The sequence below is a fragment of the Peromyscus leucopus genome, chromosome 4 (assembly GCF_004664715.2).
Source record: "Peromyscus leucopus breed LL Stock chromosome 4, UCI_PerLeu_2.1, whole genome shotgun sequence".
NCBI classification, from domain to species: domain Eukaryota; kingdom Metazoa; phylum Chordata; class Mammalia; order Rodentia; family Cricetidae; genus Peromyscus; species Peromyscus leucopus.
In genome coordinates, this window is record NC_051066.1 from 29,755,558 (window position 1) to 29,778,381 (window position 22,824).

The 22,824-nt window shown below is 38.7% G+C and overlaps 1 protein-coding gene across 5 annotated transcripts in view; it reads left to right on the top strand.

Annotated features, from left to right (window-relative positions):
- Nucleotides 1-22,824, top strand: part of Rif1 (replication timing regulatory factor 1) — a 61,611-nt gene that overhangs the window by 31,046 nt on the left and 7,741 nt on the right. For all 5 annotated transcript variants that reach the window (XM_028877982.2, XM_028878266.2, XM_037204760.1 and 2 more), the window contains exons 19-30: nucleotides 1,229-1,336; nucleotides 1,641-1,790; nucleotides 6,822-6,921; nucleotides 9,051-9,315; nucleotides 10,854-10,896; nucleotides 11,949-12,151; nucleotides 13,680-13,779; nucleotides 14,419-14,538; nucleotides 15,201-15,355; nucleotides 15,890-15,973; nucleotides 16,052-16,103; nucleotides 16,551-20,078. In XM_028877982.2, the coding sequence (XP_028733815.1) occupies nucleotides 1,229-1,336; nucleotides 1,641-1,790; nucleotides 6,822-6,921; nucleotides 9,051-9,315; nucleotides 10,854-10,896; nucleotides 11,949-12,151; nucleotides 13,680-13,779; nucleotides 14,419-14,538; nucleotides 15,201-15,355; nucleotides 15,890-15,973; nucleotides 16,052-16,103; nucleotides 16,551-20,078 (4,908 nt within the window). The remainder of the gene's footprint in view (nucleotides 1-1,228; nucleotides 1,337-1,640; nucleotides 1,791-6,821; nucleotides 6,922-9,050; nucleotides 9,316-10,853; nucleotides 10,897-11,948; nucleotides 12,152-13,679; nucleotides 13,780-14,418; nucleotides 14,539-15,200; nucleotides 15,356-15,889; nucleotides 15,974-16,051; nucleotides 16,104-16,550; nucleotides 20,079-22,824) is intronic.

The following is a 22,824-nucleotide window of genomic DNA, read 5'->3' on the forward strand; positions in this document are numbered from 1 at the left end:
TCTCCTGGAAGGAAAATAGGTTATACTTCTAAGAATCTCACCTTGAATGGTAGCAGGGGTTCTTTCTGAGTCTATTCGTCTGGCTAATGTTTTAGGAATTATTTAAGGTTCTGTGTTTTTTGTTTTGAGATGGTGACTTTCTAGCAGCTTTCCCTAGAACTCAGAGTAGCCTAGGTTGGCCTAGACTCATGGCAGTCTTCCTTCCTTAGCCTTCTAATGCTGTGATTACATGTGTGAGTTATAAGTACTAGCTTGTTAGCTTAGGGTTGTTTCAGAAATTAAAATCAGTTTTTTAGTTAGGGTTTCTATTGCTGTGAAGAGACACCATGACCACGGCAACTCTTACAAAGGAAAACACTTAACTGGGGTGGCTTACATCTTCATAGGTGTAGTCTGTTATCATGGCAAGGAGCATGGTGGCACGTAGGCAGACATGTTACTGGTTACATCTTGATGAAAAGGCAACAGGAAGAGAACTGAGTGTCACATGGATTGAGGCTTGAGCAAAGGAGACCTCAAAGCCCACCCCTGCAGCGAAACTCTTCCTCCAACAAAGCCACAACTCCTACTAGTGCCATTCCGTTTGGGGGCCATTTTCTTTCAAACCACAATCAGTATACTTGGTTTATAGGGGACCTCAGGGTCTCCCTGTCCATGTCTCCACCCACCCCACCCCCAAGGTTTCTGAGAACACCAAATTCATATGAACAGGTGGTGAAAACAGGAGAATTAATTTGTTTTTTAAATCAATTGTTGTTTTATGTTGTTGAGTACTAGAGTCAAGACCAAAGGAAAAATTGTATCTCCAGATAATCACTGGGCTATACTTCTAGCTCTAATAATAAATAGGAACCTATGCTATCAGTTCTGAAGACTAGAAGTCGTTTTTCTGTTTTGGAGCCCTGAGAGAATCTGTTGCCTTCCTCTGTTAATAGTGGTAGCCGGCAGTCCGTGACCTTGAAGTGTATCCACATAATTTCCGGTGTCTCCCATGGTAGTCAGGTTGCCATTTGTTGGGTGTGACATCACCATATTTGAGTATGACCTCATCTTGAGTCTGCACAGGTCTTTAGTTCATCTCAGTAAGGTCATACTTGTATCTAAGGGTAGAAGTGTAACATCTCTAGAATGGGTTCTGGTAGAACAGTTTGTTCCATGTGAGTTATGTTACCAGGTAGGATTAAAATTAGATGGTAATTTAATTATGTATTTTTTTTGTTTGTTTCAGACCAATGAAGTGAATCAAGGTGATGCCTTAGAACATAATTTTAGTGCCATCTATGGTGCATTGACTTTACCAATAAACCATGTTTTTTCAGCTCAGACATTTCCCATGGTAAGAATGTATATTGTTTGTATAAGGGGTTTGTGCCTTTCTGGAAACTGCCTTTATATATGATTAGAACCAGCTCTAATTTTCCTTGCAATTAGAATTGTGGGGTGGACGAATATTTGTGGGGAGGCAGAGAAGACAGTGCAACGAGGCTTCTTTGATTTTTGACCTTTGGTAATTTCTGATACCCATCATATAGAACTTAATAGGGAGATAACAGCTTATAACAGATCCCTCTGACACTTAAATGTTAATCCTGTTATATTTGGTCAATTGGTGTCAGTTTACCCGGTGTCTTTTTTGTTAGGCTACCATGAAGACTTTACTTAAGACGTGGTCAGAGTTATATAGAGCATTTGCACGCTGTGCTGCTCTGGTGGCGACAGCAGAAGAGAACTTGTGCTGTGAGGAACTTTGTTCTAAGATACTGTGCAGCATGGAAGATGAAACCCTTTCGGTGAGTTTCCCTGTAGTGTACATGTGTAAAGTAGAGATAACACTCAACAGTGAACAGTGTCCAGCAGCTTCTGTGTAAGAGGTCCAGTTCATGTAGGAAACACAAGTCTCATTACCTTGGGTGCTTCTTTTTCTTAACCTCAGTCTAAGCTTTCCTTAATGTCTTTGTGCTACAGTTCACCTTCCTACTGATTAGTTCTGAAATTCTTCTCTACCTCAAAGCACGAATCTTGGTTATGCCCAAGTCAAAAATCCCTAAATGATAAGGAGAGCGAGCACAGTCTGCTAAGTTGTGGCTGCATGGAGCTGAGTGTCTTGTCTCCCTTTTTTTGCTACAGGCTGTGTGAGATCATCCTTTGTAGAACTTACTGGATGGAAGTAGTTGGCATGGAAAGGAAAGCACGTTGAACAGCTTTTTTCCTTCTGAATGGGTCAAAATTCTGGAGGGTAGGCTCAGTCAGCCCTTGCCTATTCTGATATGCAGAGAGAAAGTTCATGGCCTTTGGCTGTTAGAGATTGCTGAATCAGACTTTTTCTGCAGTACTTGGGCTGGCTATGTTCTCTTCTGCCATTTGGTTGATGTTTCTGACCTTTGACATTCTGGTGAAGAGGCCCGAACTCCTATATGACTTCCCCAGCCATGGACTTTTGACCAGGCTTTCTGGGCCAGGCATGAAATGACCTCAGATCCAACCAGAAAGCAATTAGTTATTGTAATAGCAATACATAACTGTTCTTTCTGTCCCCTTGCTGGGGTTGGGCATCCTCTACCCGACAGCTGACATTGGTCAGACTTGCTTATCATTTCAGAGCACCAGCTCTTCCTTTGTGTTGATGTTTTGGTGTCTGATTTTGATTATCCCTTCCTATTTACTGTTTGGGGTTTGGATTGTTCTGTTTTTCCTGAGTCTTTTGGTGTATCATGAAGTTATTGATGTGATCTCACATTGTGATATAGGTCCTTATACTGTAACTTTCCTCATGACTGTCCTTGATGTCCCTTAGATTTTGGTGTATTTTCATTTTCTTCCAATTCTAGGAATTTTAAAAATTTAATTTCTAATTTCTTCAGTGGTTGAATTGTCATTCAGTGGTGTGTTGTTTAGTCTCTTTTTTTTAATTTTTTTTTATAGTTTTGCTGTTGATACCTAGCTTTAGAATATAGTATGTTATTTTAATTTGTTACCTGTTGAGACTTCCTTTGTGTCCTACCTAATTAATTGGTGATCAATTTTGTAGGAAGTTCTATGAACACTGCTGAATAAAGTGTGTGTTTGTGTATTCCTCAATGTTTATGTCAATCTGTAGTGTTGAGTCCATTTGCTGTATGGTGTCATTAAACTGAAGTATTGTAGATGACAAAAACGATTGAAAGTGTATTGAAGTCACCTATTATCACTGTGTTGGGGTTATCTGTGGTTTTACATCTAAAATTTTTTTTTAAAATAGGTATGCTTGTGTTTGCATATGTTTAGGGTTGTAATGTCTCTTGGTGTGTTGTGTGAAGTGACCATATCTCATTTGAGTTGTTTGATTTGAAGTCTGTTTCGTCAGATCTTAGAATATGCTTGTTACCTAAATCCATTTGTTTGGAATACCTTTTTCCTTCCTTTTACCTTGAAGTGGTTTCATTTTCTTTCTGGTTTTTTTGAGACAGGGTTTCTCTGTGTAACAGTCCTGGTTGTCCTGGAACTCACTTTGTAGACCAGGCTAGCTTTGATCTCACTGAGATCTGCCAGCCTCTACCTCCCAAGGGCTGGGATTAAAGGCGTGTGCCGTTGTCGTCACTGCTGCCACCACCACCCAGCTAACGTGGTTCCTATCTTGGATGAATTGTTTCTTGGAGGCAGCAGAGATAGATCCTATTTTCTAACACCATGTGCTACTCGTTCGTCTCTTCAGACTAAAGTATTTTCCTTGTAGAATTCACTTGCTTAGAAATTCCTTTCATCTGTTTCTCATGAAAGGGTTTTATTTCTCCTTTCAGGGAGGGGTGATAGCAGTTTTACTCACAGAAATCCTCCTGCTTCTGTCTTCTCAGTGCTGGGATTAAAGGTGATGCCACCATGTCCAGCTTTTGATTTTGATACTTTTACTGAGTATGATAGGTTTTGTTGACAGTGAAGACTTTTCAGAACCTGGAAGGTGTCTTGCTGGCCACTTCTTGTTTTAGACGTCTCTGTTAAGTAATAGGTGTTAGTCTGAGACTTGGATTGTTTCACTTGCAGCTTGTCAGTGTGCTTTCTTTGTGCTCCTCTCCCTTCCCCCGAGACAGTTTCTCTGTAGCCTTGGCTGTCTTGGAACTAGCTTTTAGACCAGGCTGACCTCAAACTCGGATCCATCTGTCTGCCTCCCATGTGCTGGGATTAAATATGTGTGCCACTGGCACCTGGCTTAATGTTTTTAAAAACTGTATATTTTGGGGATTTTATTTATTTTTGATTCTTTTTGGAGTTCTATAGACTTTTACCTGATGGGCATCATTTTTTCTAGTTGTAGAAAATTTTCCTCTATACTTTTTGAAAATAGACTCTGTGACCTTGATAAGGTAGTCTTTAATGGCCATAATCTAAAAGTTAGGTCTTTCCATGGTGCCCCAAAGGACTAATATTAGTGGATTATTTTGTAAGTTTATCATTACCTTCACTAAGTCATCCAATGTTCTACCTTTTCTTTAGCCCTTACGCTGTTTTGCATATAGTTTATTCATTTAGTAAGGCTTTCCACTGAGGTTTTTATTGGCTTACAGAACTTGTCCCAGCATTATTTCAGATTGGCTTTTCTTCAGTAATTTACATCTTTTTATTGAATTCTGTTTCATGTCTTATATTGACATCCATATTTCATTCATCTTTGTTTTCATTCTCTGACAGTATAACCATTGTTTTAAATTTTTTGGAAGTCCTTCCAGGTTGTTATTTGGATCCATTAAAATGGGATTTATTTTTAGAGAACACATGCTATCTTGGACTTGTTTGTTTCTGTGCTGGTACTTAGCATCTGTAGTTAGTTGAATGGAAGTTTGGGTGTGGGGCTGAGGGTCTGAGGACCGGAGGATCAGGAACCGGAGATCCCTTTTCTGTGTGAACTTGGAACACTATGGAAGTTTGGGTTTGAACTTCTGATTTCCTCTCCCCACCTCCTGAGTGCTGGGGTTACAGCTGTGACCTACTGTTCCTGGCTTACTTGATCAGGCTTCATGCATGCTATGCAGGGACTCTACTGTACCAAGTAACTTCAATTACTCTCCCGTTGATTTTATTTTAAAATTTACTATTGGGGTGGGAACATGGGGACCTGTGATCTAACACTTGTAGAGGCCAGAGAACAACTTTTGGGAGTTGATCTTTCCCTTCCACAATAGGTTCTGGGGTTGAATTTAAGTTGTTCCCAAGCAGTCTTGAACCCCTCTCCTTGGTGGGTGTGATGATATATATGTGGGATGAGAGTGTGATGCTTACGTGCATGTAGAGGCCAGAGGAGGACATTGTCTGTCTTGGTCTATAATTCCACCTTATTTATTCCCTTAAGACAGGGTCTCTGGAGCCTTTGTTACTGTGCCTGGATGTATAACTTTGACACTTAGCAGACTAGATTTTTCTTTAATTATAACATACTGTGTGTGTGTGTGTGTGTGTGTGTACACACACGTACGTACGTACATATACATGCACACATGTTAGTGTACTTTTTGTATTAGTGTACCTTTTGAAGTCAGAAGGTAACTTGTGGGAGTCAGTTCTCCTTCTACCATATGGGTCCTAGGATTGAACTCAGATTGTTAACTTTGGTGGTAAGCGCTTTTACCCACTGAGTAATTTCACCAGCCTCCTCCTCCTTTCCTTCCTTCCTTCCTTCCTTCCTTCCTTCCTTCCTTCCTTCCTTCCTTCCTTCCTTCCTTCCTTCCTTCCTTCCTTCCTTCTCTTTCTCTCTCTTCTTTTCTTTTCTTTTTCTTTTTTTTGTGGAGACAGGGTTTCTTTTTGTATCCCTGGCTGTCCTGGAGCTCACTCTGTAGACCAAGCTGGCCTCAAAAACAGAGATCTGCCTGCTTCTGCCTCCCCTATGTTCTGGGATTAAAGGTGTGGGTCACCACTGCCTGGCTCTTTTTGGATTTTTTTAACATGGTAACAGGGACATCATTTAAGCATAGTGCTTATTTGGTGAATCCTTAACCCCGTAGTGTTTGGACAGACATTTGGATATGATGCTGAGTATTTCTAGATTCCTTTGACGTTGACTGCTTTGTTGAGCTTGGTATCAGTTCCCACTGTGGAATCCTGTCTCTGTCATAAAATAAGTTTGGATCTTTGAGAGTGCTTAAGAGGTACTCTCTGAATCCTGTAATTCCATGGAGGCCTTGTGAAGGTTGACAGTTCACCTCGTTGGTGGAGAATACCTTTCTTCTCTGTACCCTTCTTTGTTGGAGGCATTCTGCATGTCCCGAAAAGTAGTAGCTGTAGAGATTGTGGCAGGGGAAACCTTTTTTGTTCTTGTTTTCTACCAGCCTCTGCTCCACTTTTTCAGTTCTATTTTTATTTCTTTTGGGTTAGGAATGAGGAAGAAAGATAGAGGAGCTTATTTAGTGGTTGTTTTGTTGTATTTGTGTTCACGGGGCTTAATATAATTTTCAAGACTTACTTCATTTTTTAAAAATGTGAGTGCCCAGGGAGGGTGGAAGATCCTCTGGGACCTCATATAGGTGTGCATTTTCTGTACCAGCAAGTGCTTCCACAGCTGAGTTGTCACTCTAGTTTTGAGGGTGGGTTTTAGGTAAAGCTGTGGCAAAGACCTTGCACACATCCCAAGCAATAAATAAATGAATGGAATTTATTGGTGGATATGGCTTTCTTTGGATACTGTAAAGATCCATGATTTTCCCTGAGTGTTGAGAAGCACGGTGTTTGCCATAGAACATCTAACTGGGATGTATTTGTAGCATAAATAATGAAAAGTTTTTGTGCATATTCACTGTTACTTGAGTACTATTCCTGTAGTAAGATTTTTTGATTATGATACTTAAATTTTTTCCTAGGATTTGTTATTCTTGGACAGGATCTCTCAAATTATTATCGTAATGGTTGATTGTATCGACTTTTCACCGTATAATATTAAATATCAGCCCAAAATCAAATGTAAGTATTTTCTTTACCTTTATTTGTTTATACAATATTTTACAGCATTTCAGAGAAAGTTCTTTTTTTGTTCTGTTTTGTTTTTTGAGACAGGATTTCTCTGTGTAGCTTTGGAGCCTTTCCTGGAACTCTGTAGCCCAGGCTAGCCTCAAACTCAGAGATTTATTAGCTTGGGACTTTATAGCTCATAACGTTCTGGAATTTATTTGTTGGTGAGTCTTCTGTGATTACAGTCATGATCTTCCTTGGTTGCCAATCACTATGATTTCTGAAATGATCACAGTGTTTTCATTTGATTACTTTAATTAGTTTGTATCAGAAGTCAATTTCTTACCAATTACATCATGAAATCCCTATTTTAAATCGTCGTTCTCATAATATTTATTTCACAATTATTGAATTATAGTTTGAATTCTAGAGGTATGGATAATATGTTCTAATATAACAGCTCAAGCTATCAGTGTGGACTTCTGGATTTTTTTTTATGTTTGGAGGTCACCACAACATGAGGAATGGTATTAAAGGGTCACAGCATTAGGAAGGTTGAGAACCACTGTTCTATTTCTTACTATTAAATTTTTTGAGACAGTATTTCACTAATTGACTAGACTGGCCAGCAAAATCCCAACCTTCATATTCCTGTTTCCTCCTTTCAGCCTTATATAACATGATATTCAGCCTCCTGCACTTTTTTGTTTTGTTCCCTCTTTTGTAGATACCATTTGCCTGCTAAAAGTTCTTTTTTTGTTTGTTTGTTTTTTCTGGAGCTGAGGACCGAACTCAGGGCATTGTGCTTGCTAGGCAAGCACTCTACCACTGAGCTAAATTCCCGACCCCCCCCCCCCCCCAATAAGTTCTTTTCTTCTCTGTACTGGGAGATCAAACCCCAGAACCTTTGTTTGTTAGAAAAGCACTTTATTACTGAATGACATCTTTTTCTTATAGTATTTTGACAAATTTCCACTGTATGAGTTTGCAGAATATTCAGCTATGTCTTGTACTTTTCTTATAGCCTGGGATTATTTCCCCCAGAAACATAATTCTTTTTATCTGAGACTGGGATGTAAAAATCCATACCAACTCATTGCTACTAAGGTACCATTGTTTCTGAGTCCTTTTACTGAGGAAAGCTAGGGCATGGATAGGTATGTGGTCTGTGTTACCTGTTTCTGTGGATATGCTTCTGGCTGCCATGATTCTGCATGGTTCTTGCTGCATTGTACCTAACCAATTTAAATGAGAACCTTGCTGCCGGTATTCTAAGTATATAGACAGGTAAAATTTGGTCAGGCAATTTTTATGAGTTCCTGAAATCTCCTGGCACCTCAGGCTTGACATTTGTATGGAAATTTCTGAGTTGTATTTAAACATGCTTGTGTTGAAGAAACTGATCCTAGAAAGAATGATTGACATTTTTAGTAGCAACCCTGGTTTTAATTCACCTTGAAAAGCTAGTAAGGTATGAGTTAAATAAACTTCCCCCTCCCTTAAATATGGGCTTTCCTAGGACTCGATTGTCTTACAAAAAGAAACAAGTAATTTTGGAATAAGAATGACTTTCAGGGCAAGAGAAACATGAGGTTTGTTTTGTACCTGGAATCTGGAGAGAAATGATTGAGGAGGGACCATAAAGGAAAATGTGTGCTTTTAAGTAAATGTTAGAGTCTATAAAATCTATAACTAGAGTTTCTTTGAATTCTCTATTTCCAGGGATCAATGAATTGTATGTAGATGATCCAGGAATATTAATTTCTATTGAAATCATTTAATATTGAAAACCCATGGTGATTTAGCTTTGTTGCTTCAGTCATGTGGTTTAGTATTTATAAACTCATTGAAATTTTGAGGAAAACAGAAATTGAAAAGTATTTTATAATACCCTAGGAATTCTTTTTTTCTGGGATTATTTGAGATCTGCTAGTTCTTTTCTGTTGTATTTGGTTTTCATTTCTAAAGCTACTCTATTGATATTTATTCAATAATGCTTTAACCATTTGAAGGTTTATCTGAGGTGTTAGTTAACAAGAACGTGTATATTTGATGTATTTAACATTTGAATGCAAAACGTAAAAGTGATATTGATACATATCAAAGTACTTAAGTTTTTAATCAACCCAATTGTGTCTTAGCACCACAGAGATCCTCAGATTGGTCCAGAAAGAAGAAGGAACCCCTTGGGAAATTGGCTTCTTTATTTAAGCTAATTGTGAGAGTGATCCATTCTTTCCACACTCTGACCTTCAAGGAAACATATTCTGACACACTGCTTACTATTGGTAACTCTGTCATCAGCATGCTGTCCAGTATATTTGGACATATTTCCTTGCCGTCTATGATCCGAGAAATATTTGCCACTTTTACAAGACCTCTGGCTTTACTGTATGAAAATGCAAAGTAAGTATTTTCATCTTATTCATGTTGAATTAAGTAGATATGATTCTTTTTGTGTATTTTGCATGTGTACATGTTCATGTAGATCTCATACATGTAGAGATCACAGACTGCCTTCTATTAACTCTCTACCTTGCTTTTTGAGACAGGGTCTCTCACTAACTTTGAGCTCCCAAATTCCAGCTGCAGACTCTAGGAAGCACCAGGATATCCTCTTTAGGGCTGGGGTTGCAAGTCTGTGTGTCCTCATATCTGGCTTTGTATTCAGGTTCTGGGGATCCAGACTCATGAACTCATGTTTGTGTGACAAGCACTTAACCAAAAAAGCCTATCTTCTCAGCCCTAAAATGTGTAATTTAAATATAATTAGTAACTTTTGCTTTCCTCTCAGCTTTATTGTCCTGGATGGTGTTCTAGAATAGATCTGTATGTATTCTAGAATGTAGAAGTTGGAGATGGGACTTAGAACTACTACTATTCCATTTGACTTTTTTTTCCTTCCCTTGCACTTTTCAGTTTTGCACGTGATTTTTGTAATTGTTTATACAAAGAAGCATGCTTATTAAATGTATTATAATACAGATCTATTTGATTTGATATTATGCAATTGAAAACACTGTATGTAATTATATACATGGAAATCTCATTTTCTTAAACTCTTAACCCAGTTTCTGACCAGTGAATTCCTGTGGTTCTCTATCCAGCTTTTTTTGTCAAGATACATTGACATATGTCATTGTTTGTATTGATCATGTCTGTTGAGCAAGGTTCTTTGTTTATTTTGTTTGATTTGTTTTTTGTTTTTGAGGCAAAGTCTCAAAAACAAAAAACAAATCAAACAAAATAAACAAAGCTCTGACTGTCCTGGAATTCACTGTAGACAGGCTGGCCTCGAACTCACAGATATTTGCCTGCCTCTGCCTCCAGAGTGCTGAGAGTAAAGGTGTGTGTCACCACCGCCTGGCCACAGATTTTTTTTTAAAAGTCATTATTTTATTAAAAATGGACAGGAAGAAGCCAGAGCGACGGCTGAGAGTGTTTGCTGCTCTTATAGAGGGCTAGAGTTTAGCTCTCAGCCTCCACCTTGGGGAGGCTTAAACTGCTTGTACCCCCAGCTTCAAGTGATCCTTTCCTCTTCTGATCTCTGCCTCTTCCCTGGCCTCCACAGGCACCTGCCTACACTTTAAAAAAAATGTGTAGGGGTCTGGTGAAATAGTAAGCACTAGCTAACATACACAAAGGCCCCGGTGCCATTCCTACCCCTGCACAAAGAAAAGACAGGAGATGGACAGTAGATACCATGAGCACTTGAAGTCTGTTCTAGGCGTTTGTAAAGATTCATTTGAATGTTTATATGATTACTTCTTGCTTGACATTTGGCAGTCTTTTCTTATTCTTGCGATATTTTACATTACTGTGAATGTTTTACCTTTTGTTTGTATGGCTCTGTTCTTCTCTTTGAGGCTTAGCTTGATAACTAACTAGTGCAGTGATGGTATCTTAAAATATAAATGGTAACGGTTTTACATCTGTCTTCCCAGGCTTGATGAAGTTCCTAAAGTGTATAATAGTTTGAACAACAAGGTAAGTAGATAGTGTCCATAAAATATACTTAATGAGGACAGCATATGGTTTATGCAGTTATCTTTCTTAAACATAATTGATTTTAAGTGGTTATTATTAGTATTTTCCATTTATATATACATTTGGTATGTGTGAATGCATGCCGTGGAGGTCAGAGGACATGTGCAGGAGTTGATTTTCTCCTACACTGTAGGTTCCAGGGACTGAAATCATGCCCATCAGCCTTAATGGCAAGTGCCTTCATTCCTTGTTATCTTACTGCATTACAAAATTTTTAAAATTTATGTGCATTTGTGAATGATTATGTATAAACTATGCTACCTTGGAATTCTGAAAGAGGTCAGATTCCCCTGGAGCTAGTCACGGGCAGTTCGGGTGCTGGGAACTGAACTAACTGACCTTGAAGAGCAGCAGGTGCTGTTAGCCACTGATCCCCCAGCCCCATTGCTTCATTTGTAATGATCATAAAACAGTAAGGGATGGATGGATTCTTGGGTAGCTGAGTTTTTTCTTTAGAGTTTACTATTATTTTAAATTCATGTAATTCTTGGGTCTTATCCCTTTTTATATGAGGATTATTGGCTATAATATTTTATTGATAAATTGTGTAGGGTTATTAATTATCATTACAACTAATAAAACATTTTTCCTGTTAACAAGAAATAACTTCAAATTAAATTACAATATTAGTACTCAAAGTAAATTTATCTGATAGTTTGTTCATTTATAAAGAGGAGTGTATAGTTATGGTAACTATGGTGTTGCTTAAAGATGGTTCAGATTTGGGGCTAGAGAGATGGCTCAGAGCTTGAGAGCACTGATTGCTCTTCCAGAAGACCCAGGTTCAACTCCCACATGGCAACTCACAACTGTCTGTTCTCTAAGATCTGATACTCTCACACAGACATACATACAGGCAAAACACCACCGCACATTAAATAAATGCATACATACATGCATACTAAGATGGTCCAGATTTTTAAAATTGAAATAGTAACGTGTTCTATAAATTTGTGTTTAGTATACTTTTTGCTTCTCCTGCTCTTTCCTAGTTAGAAAAGCTATTAGGAGAAATCATTGCTTGTCTACAGTACAACTACCCTGGAGCCTACGACAGTGAACTTCTTGGACAACTTTCTCCACTTCTGTGCATAGTATTTCTTCACAAGAATAAACAGATTCGGAAACAGAGTGCTCTGTTGTGGAATGCTACATTTGCTAAAGCGACAGCTCTGGTTTATCCCGAGGAATTAAAGTAAGTTAGCATCACAACTTCCTATAGTTGCTTGCTCCATTATGATCATGTAAACCTGTATTTGGGTTCTAGCAGAAACTTCACATAGAGTTTAATTTTATCATCAGGCTATGTAGTAGCCATTAGACTTGGGTTGACTTCTATTAGACTTCACATTTTGGGGAACCAGTTTATGCACCGGAAAAAATACTTACACCAAGGGCAGAGGATTGAAGTTTATTAATAAAGCCAGACATGGGTAGTAATATTTAACTCTTTTCTTTTTCTTTTTCTTTTTTAAATTTTTTTTTTTTTTTTTTTTTTTTTTTTTTTTTTTTTTGAGAAACGATCTCTACATAACCCTGGATGTCCTGAAACTCATTGTGTAGATGGGTCTGGTCTCAAACTCAGAGATTCACTTGCCTGTGCCTCCTGAGTGCTGGGATTAAAGGCATATACCACAACATCTAGCATATCATAAAAACAAATTGAGAAAAAATTATTTATATGAATAAGTGGTTTCCTTATACGTGGGTTTGTGCACCACTTCAAAGTCTGGTCCTTGTGGAGGCCAGAGGTCATTCATTGTCTTTAAAGAACTGGATTAGACTGAGCTGCCAGGTCCTTTGGAAGAGCAGTCAGGGATCTTAACTTCTGAGCCACCTCACTAATTCCTAATAATGTTTGAAAAAATAATAACAATGTTTTTAAAAATGTGTATGAGTATTTTACCTACATGTATATCTGTATACCATGTGCATACCTGGTGGTAGTTTTGGAGGCCAGAAGAGGTTCCTGGATCCCCTGGAACTGGAGCTAGGGCTGGTTGTGAGACACCATGTGGGTGCTGGGGATTGAACGTGGGTTTTCTGGAAGAGTACCAGGGTTTCTCTGTGGCTCTGGGTGTCCTGGAACTCACTCAGTAGACCAGGCTGGCCTCGAACTCACAGAGATCCACCTGCCTCTGCCTCCCAAGTGCTGGGATTAAAGGGGTGCGTCATTAAGCCATCACTTCACTCCCCACCCCCATGAGTGTTTGGTTTTTTTTAAAATAGGTTTTGAGTTTGTTTATTTTGAGGCAAGTTCACACTTATAGCATAGTTTGACCTTGAACACTTGGTAATGTGTCTCACTTTCCCCTGTGCTGGAATTACAGGCACAAAGCCTATCATGCCTTGCTTAAAAGTTAGGAAGTTTGGGGATGCTGTGAAAAGTATAGAGAAAAAGTCCTGATGTTTTCTATTTTCCCCAGTGTTGTATTTGTGTAAGTAAGAAACATAAATCAGGTATACTTGCTACATAACAATTATAAATAGGACTAGTGCCATAATTAGTAGAATGTTAACTTAGCATACCTGAAACCCTGGGCTTTATTGCCATTATAGCATAAACTAGTTGTGATGGCCGCAGAAGTTCCAGGTCATAGAGCTAAATCACAAGTTCAAGGCCAGGCTGGGATTCATGAGAACCTGTCTCATAATTACAGTAATATTGTTAACATTTACTATTATAATTTACTCATTATCTATGTACTTTTTTTTTTTTAAAGACCAATATTAAGACAAGCCAAACAAAAAATTTTGCTTCTGTTGCCTGGTTTGGAAAATGTTGAAATGATGGATGAATCCAGTGGGCCATATTCTGATACAGTAAGTTGTTTTTTTAACTTAAATCTGAGTAGTTTGGTATAAGTGAGCAGCAATAATCAGAACTTGAACAAGAAAGAATGCAATAATACCACCTTTTCCTCATCCCACATGAAGCTTTCCATTCATGAACAAGTGTGAACTTTTGTTTAGAGTCAGAAGAAAAAATACAGTGGCTTACTATGGGTTTTGTTGTTACTGTTGTTTGTTTGTTTTGTCTAAAAGATTCTCAGCAGAGAAAACAGCTTATTACTATTTGTTCAGCTTAATTTAACATCAAAATTGTACATCCTGGCGTAAGAGAAAAATGTTGGATACATTTATATTCTCCATTCTACATGGGGTTTATTTATTAACCTTTATTCTGGAATGTTGGAAATTTTGTATTTTCTAAATTTTAAAACTGATATGTATTTGAGTCTAGTAATTTGATACACTTTGTAAGTTTTGTTTTCAGAATTAACAAAAGTAAAGGCTGTAAATCTGACTGTAGAGGGAGATAAGTATCTTTTCACAGTATCTTTACTTTCCTTTGTTTTCAGTAGATTTGAATAGTCAGAAACTGTATAACATTTAAAATGAATAATCATAAAGAAGCAAATAGTAGACATATAGTTAATGTGTTCAATTTTATCTTAATAGACAGAAAATTCACAATTAAATGTCAAGATAAGTGGCATGGAAAGGAAATCAAGTGGAAAAAGAGATTCATTTTTGGCACAGACAAAGGATAAAAAAGAAAATATGAAGCTGTCGACCAAAGTATGTTTTCAAAAGTATATTTGCTGGGATTTTACATAATGCTAGCTAGCTAGCTTAAGGACACAAAACACTTATTTGGAGGAAAGAACTATGGAAGTCCAAACAAATTTGGGGTTTGTGGTGGAATGATAGTGAAGAGAAGGACAGCTATGATAGTGTGTAGAGCCTGGAGTGATTTCTTCTTAGTAATAGCAGATTCTCAGTATTACATATAGTTATTCTGGGCAGCTTTCCTGAGAGCTGAAAGGATGGACAATCAACACAGTCTACTGCATGGCAGTAATTTAGATGCTTTGATTAGAACTTTGTGTTGCCTAGGTAGAACATGTATGTATCTTAACTCCATAGACTTGCCCCCTGAAAGGCTTACTACTATTTATCTTAATATTAGAGGTAGGAGAAAGTGAAGGCCATTTAATTTCTGACTGTGAATGTTACATTGTTTTATTTATATGCTTGTAATCTTAACAGTTAGTAGGTTGAGGCAGAATTATAAGTTCAGTCCAACATGAAATAGACCTTATTTATCTTCAGTTGAGAAGGGTGTGTGTGTATCAGTTTCAAACTTCCTAATCAGTTTTGAAAAATAATAGCAGAATGTTAGAAAACATAGGAGAATTAGAAATAATTTGGAAACTCATTTACTTTTTAAAAACCTACAGCTGAAAGTAGGATCTTCGTCTCCAAAATTAAAGAGTGGTAATAAGCTTTTGGAAGAGGAAAAATCTACTGACTTTGTGTTCATACCTCCACAAGGAAAAGAGGGAAAGGCAAGAATTCTGACTGAGCACCAGAAAGAAGTACTCAAGACAAAACGGTTTGTGGGCTTTTAATCTTGAGCTCTATGTAGCTTTGTTGTGAGAACTTTGATAATGTGTCATCATGCCTGGCCTTGAAAATCTTACTGGGGACATTGGTTATGGGAGGCAAGTGCTCTACCACTGGGCTACAGCTGGCCTGGGTATCCTAAATTTTAATGACAGATGATGGGACTATACAAGATAGCATTTAATAATATTTTAATCTACCCAGTAATATGCCCAGTGTTTCTAAGCTTTCTTTTATTGGGGTATGTGTTTATTGGAGGAGAAGGTAATTTCATAGAAAACACTATAAGCTTTTATATGATTCATGAAATACACTTTCATAGAATTCTAACTTTAATTTTTTTTTTCTCGAGACAGGGTTTCTCTGTGTAGCTTTGTAGCCTTTCCTGGAACTCACTTAATAGACTCACAGAGAACTGCCTGGCTCTGCCTCCCGAGAGCTGGGATTAAAGGCACCCTGCAGGCTTTTGATGGTGGGACTATCACTAAGTTTTTGGAATTATATATAAGATTTTTTTTTCTAGGTGTGATATTCCTGCCTTGTATAATAATCTGGATGTTTCACAAGACACCTTATTTTCTGCTCAGTTTAGTCAAGAAGAATCTATGTAAGTACAATACTTTTATGACTAGTTTCTTATTTATATAAATAAAAATAATCTAATCTGTACAATTTTTTATCTTAGGGAAAGCCTCACTTTAACTGAAAAACCAAAAGAAGATGCCAAGATAATTAAGGTATAAGCAGTATTGATACTTGAGTGTTTCTAAGTTATAGTAAATGTAAATTGTAAGGTTGTTTTATATTTATTACTAAGATGTATAACAATCTTCTAACTGAATTGTACATAAATGTGTATTTAAAATACATCGTAAATGACTTCTGAAGTAAGGGATTAAGATAGTGTTTGTTTAGTTCAGGATGGCCTCAATCTCCTGAGGAGCTGTGCTTCCTCTTAGTCTCCTGCTTCTTCCTCCCACCAGTCTTGGCCTCAGGCATGGCTTTAACTGAACACCATCAGTTTAAAGCACATTGACAGTTCTTTGCTGATCCTTTTGGAATATTTGCAATAATTTGAAAGTTAGTGTCTTGAATTACCAGAGTTTATCTTGATTACCACAGTATTATTTTTAGATTTCCTAGCAAAATAATGTTTTACTCTGTAATTTGTATGTTTTGTGTAGGAGGAACAAATGGAGAGTGCCATTTTCATCTCTCAAGATGCCATGGAAAACTGTGGTGTGGATGAACATCCTGGAAAGGCTTCTTTACCAAATGACTCTGGTTCTGTTGCTGAAACCAATTCAGAAACACTGAGCGCTGGTATTGATGCTACAAAAAACATGCTAATTTCATCAAAGATAATGTCAGCTGAATATTCATCTGGTACAGAAACTTCACTGGTGGTCAGCAATAGTTCGGTTTCTAATGCCACTGTTTCTGGAACTCCTTCACAGCCTACAAGTCGGAGACAAACCTTTATTACTTTGGAGAAATATGATGGTTCAGAAAATAGACCTTTTAGCCCATCCCCTTTGAATAGCATGTCATCCACTGTTACAGTGAGAAATAACCAGGAAAACACAACTAAAACTGATATGCTACCAAAAGCAAGGAAAAGAGAAGTGACTCACTCAAAATCTGACTCAGAAAAACTAGTGAACGGAGGTAAAAAGTCAGGACGTAGATGGAGTAAAGTTGAGCAGTCAACTAATAAAAAGTCTAAGCCTTCACTGAGATCTGAACAGGAGGAACATGCATTAGAAAATAACCCTCCTGATTTGCTCAGTCAAACAGACTGTCTGTCAAATCATGATCATCCTTCTGGAGCTACCCTAGAGCATGAAGATAAAAATCCTAAACCAACAGTAGAAAATGCTTCATTGGAAGACTTAGCTACAGAAGAAAAAAACGTAGGCATTAATATGGAATCTAAAGAAAATACACCTCCGGTCGCAGCACCAGCAGATCAAATAGTAAATGAAGAAAGTCAAGCTGTAGTAGCTCCAAATCCAAAAATCCTCAGACGGTCTTCAAGGCGACGTCCAGAAATGATGGAGTCTTCCAATGACAGCCAAGATAAGGATAATGGTCAACCAAAAAAGGAAAGACGGAAGGAAGAAGAAAAAACAGTTGCAAAGAGTCCATTGCATATAAAAGATGACAAGTTGCCCAAGCAAAAACTAACTGCTGAGTCATCTCTGCAGGAAAATTTAACCGAAAAAGGAAATAGTTTACATGAGAAAACTTTAGAGGAATCCAGTGCTAATGCTGAAATTGACCAAAATAAAAGAAAACCAGACCATGAGAACATTAGTTCTGAGGGAGGTAGTACCCAGGACAATGTAGATAAGTCATCTGAGAAACCTTTGAGAGGACGTACACGTTACCAAACAAGAAGAGCATCTCAGGGGTTACTATCAGAACTATCAGAACCTGATAGTTCTGAGTCAAAGGAAGAAGTTTCCAGAAAGAAACGATCTGGGAAATGGAAAAATAAAAGCAGTGATAGTGTTGACATTGAAGAACAAGAAGACAAAATGGTCGAAGAGGAATGTATAAAAACTGCACATGAGATACATGATGGTCAGGCAGTTCCTGAAGCTCATGTAGATGCAGTGGCTCAGATTTGTGAAGAAAGTGCCAATAGGGTAATCCTTCAGGAGTCTGCTGGGTCTTCAGATTCACTGCCAGTTACTGATACACCAGTTGCAGGTGAGGACACAAGTAAGACTAGCAAATGTGTAGATTACTCATTTGCAAGTCCACCTGTGCCTGAATCCAATCTCAGGACTAGGAATGCCACTAAAAGGTTATATAAACGAGATACTGATAGTAGTGCGGGAGAATGCTCCAAAATGGAGACAGCAGACATTTCTGTACCTTCTGAGAAATGGGCCCAAGCAGTTGAATGCCAACACAAGAGAAGCAGGAGAGTCAGGAGATCGAAGAGTTGTGACTGCTGTGGGGAAAAATCACAATCCCAGGAAAAGTCATATACTGGGTTAAAGAACACAGAGAGTTTTGCTATAAAGAGCATGGAGACAAAGACAACCCAGATGCAAGCACCTGAGGCTACACCTGCAACTTGTGAAGCTAATGAACACGCCAAAACAAAGCTGGTAGATGAACATCCTAGTATGAATTTTCATGTGGGTCTTAAAGAAGAGAATGGTGCTGCTGGTGACTTAGTTAAGTCTGAAACTGGATTGGCAGAAGATCGAAAAAAAGTCCCATCTGAAATAGGAAATATGAAAGAAAAATCTCATGATACAGACTCTAGTGAAATAGTATCTGAAATCCAAGAGCCAAGCAATGAAAAATTCACTGCTGAAGACCCATGCTTATGTGATTCCAAGGACATTTCACAGAGATCTTCTTTAGATAACAAAGTAGAAAGTCCAGACGCTGTTCTGAAAAGAGAATCTGACATTGGCGATGTCGGGAAGGCATGCAAAGTCATAACCGGATCCAGCTCAGAGGGCGGTGAAGCTATGGAATTAGATGGAGGAAATGACTCGCTTATGGAATTAGATGGAGGAAATGACTCGCTTGGAGCTGCCTTCTCTGAAAAGAGTGTCCACATGGATATTCCTGTAGATGTAGCAGCAGAGGAAGATAATAAAAAGGATGAATTTGAAGCAGTCACAGCTGAAGTGAATGCTGAAGGAGCAGCCACCGAGGGCTTTAATTCTGTTCTGAGTCTCTGTGATCATGCCACACCTGTAAGCAAGAGTGTCGAGAGTGAGCATTCAGCAAGAGTGGACCTGGAGGATGGTGTTCAGTGTGATTCCGCAAGAGCAGACCTGGAGGATGGTATTCGATCTGGTTCCGCAAGAGCAGACCTGGAGGATGGTGTTCAGTCTGGTTCCGCAAGAGAGGATCTGGAGGATGGTGTTCAATCTGATTCCACAAGAGCGGATCCGGAGGATGGTGTTCAATCTGATTCCACAAAAGCGGATCCGGAGGATGGTGTTCAATCTGATTCCACAAAAGCGGACCTAGAGGATGGTGTTCAATCTGATTCCACAAAAGCGGACCTAGTGGATGGTGTTCAATCTGGTTCCGCAAGAGTGGACCTAGAGGATGGTGTTCAGTCTGGTTCCACACGAGTGGACCTGGAGCATGGTGTTCAATCTGATTGCGGCTCCTGTGAGGAAATGAACACAGAAACGGAAAGTTCCAAAGCAGCAGTGGTAGCCCAGTTGAAGATGGAAGTTGGCGACACTGGAGAAGAGGATAGGGGCATGATTGTTAGCACCTCTATGTCTGAGGAAACTCCAGGTGGAAGACGAGGAGTCAAAACTGAGAGCTTTGTTTGCGACACACTTGAAATGAGTTCTGAAGAAGGAACTGTTTGTTACAAAACTGAAACAAACATTGAACTTAAATTGGATGAGACAAAATTGAGTGACAACCAAAACGTAGTGGATAATAATGTTCTGCAGGAAGTATGCCTCACTTCAGAGAAAGTGGAGGAATTACCACAGTCTCTGACATCTGAAGTGGCTTCTGAACTGGTAGCAGAAAGCAGTAATGCTTCTCCTGAAAAATTAAGAGAGCTGGACCCTTCACTTGGATCAGCAAATGAAAGTCCTAGCGGTATGCAAGCACGCTGTGTCTGGTCACCGTTGGCTTCTCCATCCACAAGCATTTTAAAGAGAGGACTTAAAAGAGCCCACGAAGATGAGATCTCATCACCAGTTAACAAGGTAGGAATGATGATGACTAATGAATCTAATGTTTGCTTGGAATATGGGTGAAACCTAGTAAAGGATAGGGAATTAGGGTCATTTGCCATGGTTGCTCTGAGAAGGACAGGAGGCCTTTCATGTAATGTAGTATTGCCTCTCACACTCAAGAACTTGATGCGGGCATAATGGGTGGGTCCTATTAGGGCCTTTCTTCTGTAATACAATATGTGGAACCAGATTTAAGAAGCCATGCAGCACTAGCCATGCAGGCTATAAGTTCTTGGACATGATGCCTTAGGTCACTCTAATCCATCCAGTTAAAGACACTGACTCCTGGGCCCCATATATATACTTTACCACTGAGCTACCTCCCCTGGTCCTTAGTTTTTTGAGTGCTAGGGTTAACTGAGGAGCATGCTGCCAACTGGCTTCTCCCCTGTCCCTTTTCATTTTGTTCATTTTGGATATTGGGAGGAGAGCCAGTGCACAGCATTGAATATGTTTGGCACATGGCACACACTCTGTCACTGAGAGATTCCCAGGCTTTCATGAAGTTTCATAAAAATTGGATTATCAAGGTAATTTTTACATTAGCTCTTTCTTGGGCCTTTCTCTTAGAGTGTATTGAATGAATAGTTAAGAAAGATACAACCCTCTGCTTAACATAAAACATACCCTCAGCTTAGTGAAACATGTTCTAAAAAGATGTCATGTTGATCTTCACAACCTAATTTTGAAATTAGATCTGATATTGTACAATGTATATACATATGTATGTATATAAACACAGTGCTTTGATCTTTGCCTTCAGCAAGGATGCACTTACTTTTACCTTTTCTTGGGTATGAGAACCTTTCTATGTTGCCCAGGCTGACCCTACAGTGAACTGTCTGTCATGCCTCAGCTAACTAGGGTTATAGTCTTGTAGCATTATAGTCTTGTGATTGGCTGGCAAGTACATTTTTTTTTTAAGATTTATTTTTACACTTGTAGTTATATATATGTATTAGGGTGTGTGCACAGGTATGCAGGTGCCTATAAAAACCAGAGGCATTGAGTTATGGGGAGTTGTAAGCTGCTTGATGTGGGTGCTGGGACCTTGGAAGGACAGTGATTGCTTTTCATCTTTTTTTTTTTTTTTAAGTTTATCAAACTTTGTGTAGTCCTGGCTATTCTGGAACTCGCTTTATAGACCAGGCTGACCTTGAACTCAGATCCACTTGCCTTTGCCTTCTGTGCCTTCTGAGTGCTGGGATTAAAGGCTTGTGCCACCGCCCACCAGTTAAGGTGAACTCTTAACTGTTTGAGTCCTCCCTCTAGCCCTAGTTTGACCACCTGGGAAGATGCATTGAAAACTGCTTCTGAGGGGTTGGTCCTCAGCTCCAGTGGGGAAGAACTGCTTCTGAGATTTAAGAGATGAAATCATTTAGGAAGATAGGAATTCTTAATTGTTTTTCTTTTTGTTTTTGGACAAAGGTTTTCACTATGCAGCCCTGGCCAGCCTGGAGTTCACATCTTTTGTAGCCTTTCTTCTATTTCTGTTTTTTAGAAAAATGTGTTTATTATGGACTGCAAAGGGTAGTGAGGTAGTAACAAGATGAGACATACTTGGAATTTATGATTTGCTGCAGAATTCTTCAGATGGTTTAACTTACTATTGCCACTGTTAGATCATGTGTCTTGTTTTGGGCTTTTTTGAGACAGGGTCTCGATGTAGTCCTGGCTATCCTGGAACTTGAGAGATCCTTCTTCCTCTGCCTCCGAGTGCTGGGATTAAAGTTTTATTATATACCACTCAGGGCAGATTTATTGTCTGTCTAAGACAAAACAGGATAAACATTTTTATGGCAAATACTTATATGTTGCCTATTCTTGAAAATCAATCCTAGGTGATATAGAATCATATCTCTGCTATATATTTATAGTTAATAACTCAATGTGGACATATTATAGACCTTTAGAAGAAACCAAATTAGCCACAGTGAGGTTAAAATAGTTAAAATTGCTACATTATGGCCCTGATACTTTTGTTGCCTTCAAAGAGTTTAAGAGCAGGGGCCGGGAAAGTAGCATAGTTGTTAAAGTGCTCACAAAGCAAGCATGAGGACCTCCGTTCAATTCCCAGAGCCCACACTTAAGATGAAAGGCCTGGGCTTGGTGGCATGTGCTAAGAGTTCCAGTGTTGGGGAGATAGGGACAAGCATATCCCTGGGGTCTGTGGCTCAGAAAGCTTAGTCTGTTTAGGGATTTCCAGGCCAATGAGACACGCCATTTCACAAAAGCAAGTTGTACAACACCTGAGGAACAACCCCCTTCCCTTTAAAGTTGTCCTTTGACTTCCACATGCACACATGTCTGTATGTGCGTGTGTGCGCGCGCACACACACACACACACACACACACACACACACACACAAATTTAGGACAATGATTAATAAGATATGCCAGAAACCAGTATTACTGTCTATAGTCTATATAAACCCATTGGCTAACCGAAATCAAATTATACAAGATTCTTATTAATTTTATTTTTATTGGTGTGTATGTGTGTGCTACACGTGCACACACTCAGACTGACTTCTTTTTGGGCTGTCAGCTCACAAAAGATAACATGGAGGCTTATTAATGAAAGCTTGGCCTTAGTTTAGGCTTGTTTCAAAACTTAGATTAATCCTTTTTTTTTTTTTTTTTTTTTTTTTTTTGGTTTTTGGTTTTTCGAGACAGGGTTTCTCTGTGTAGCTTTGCGCTTTTCCTGGAACTCACT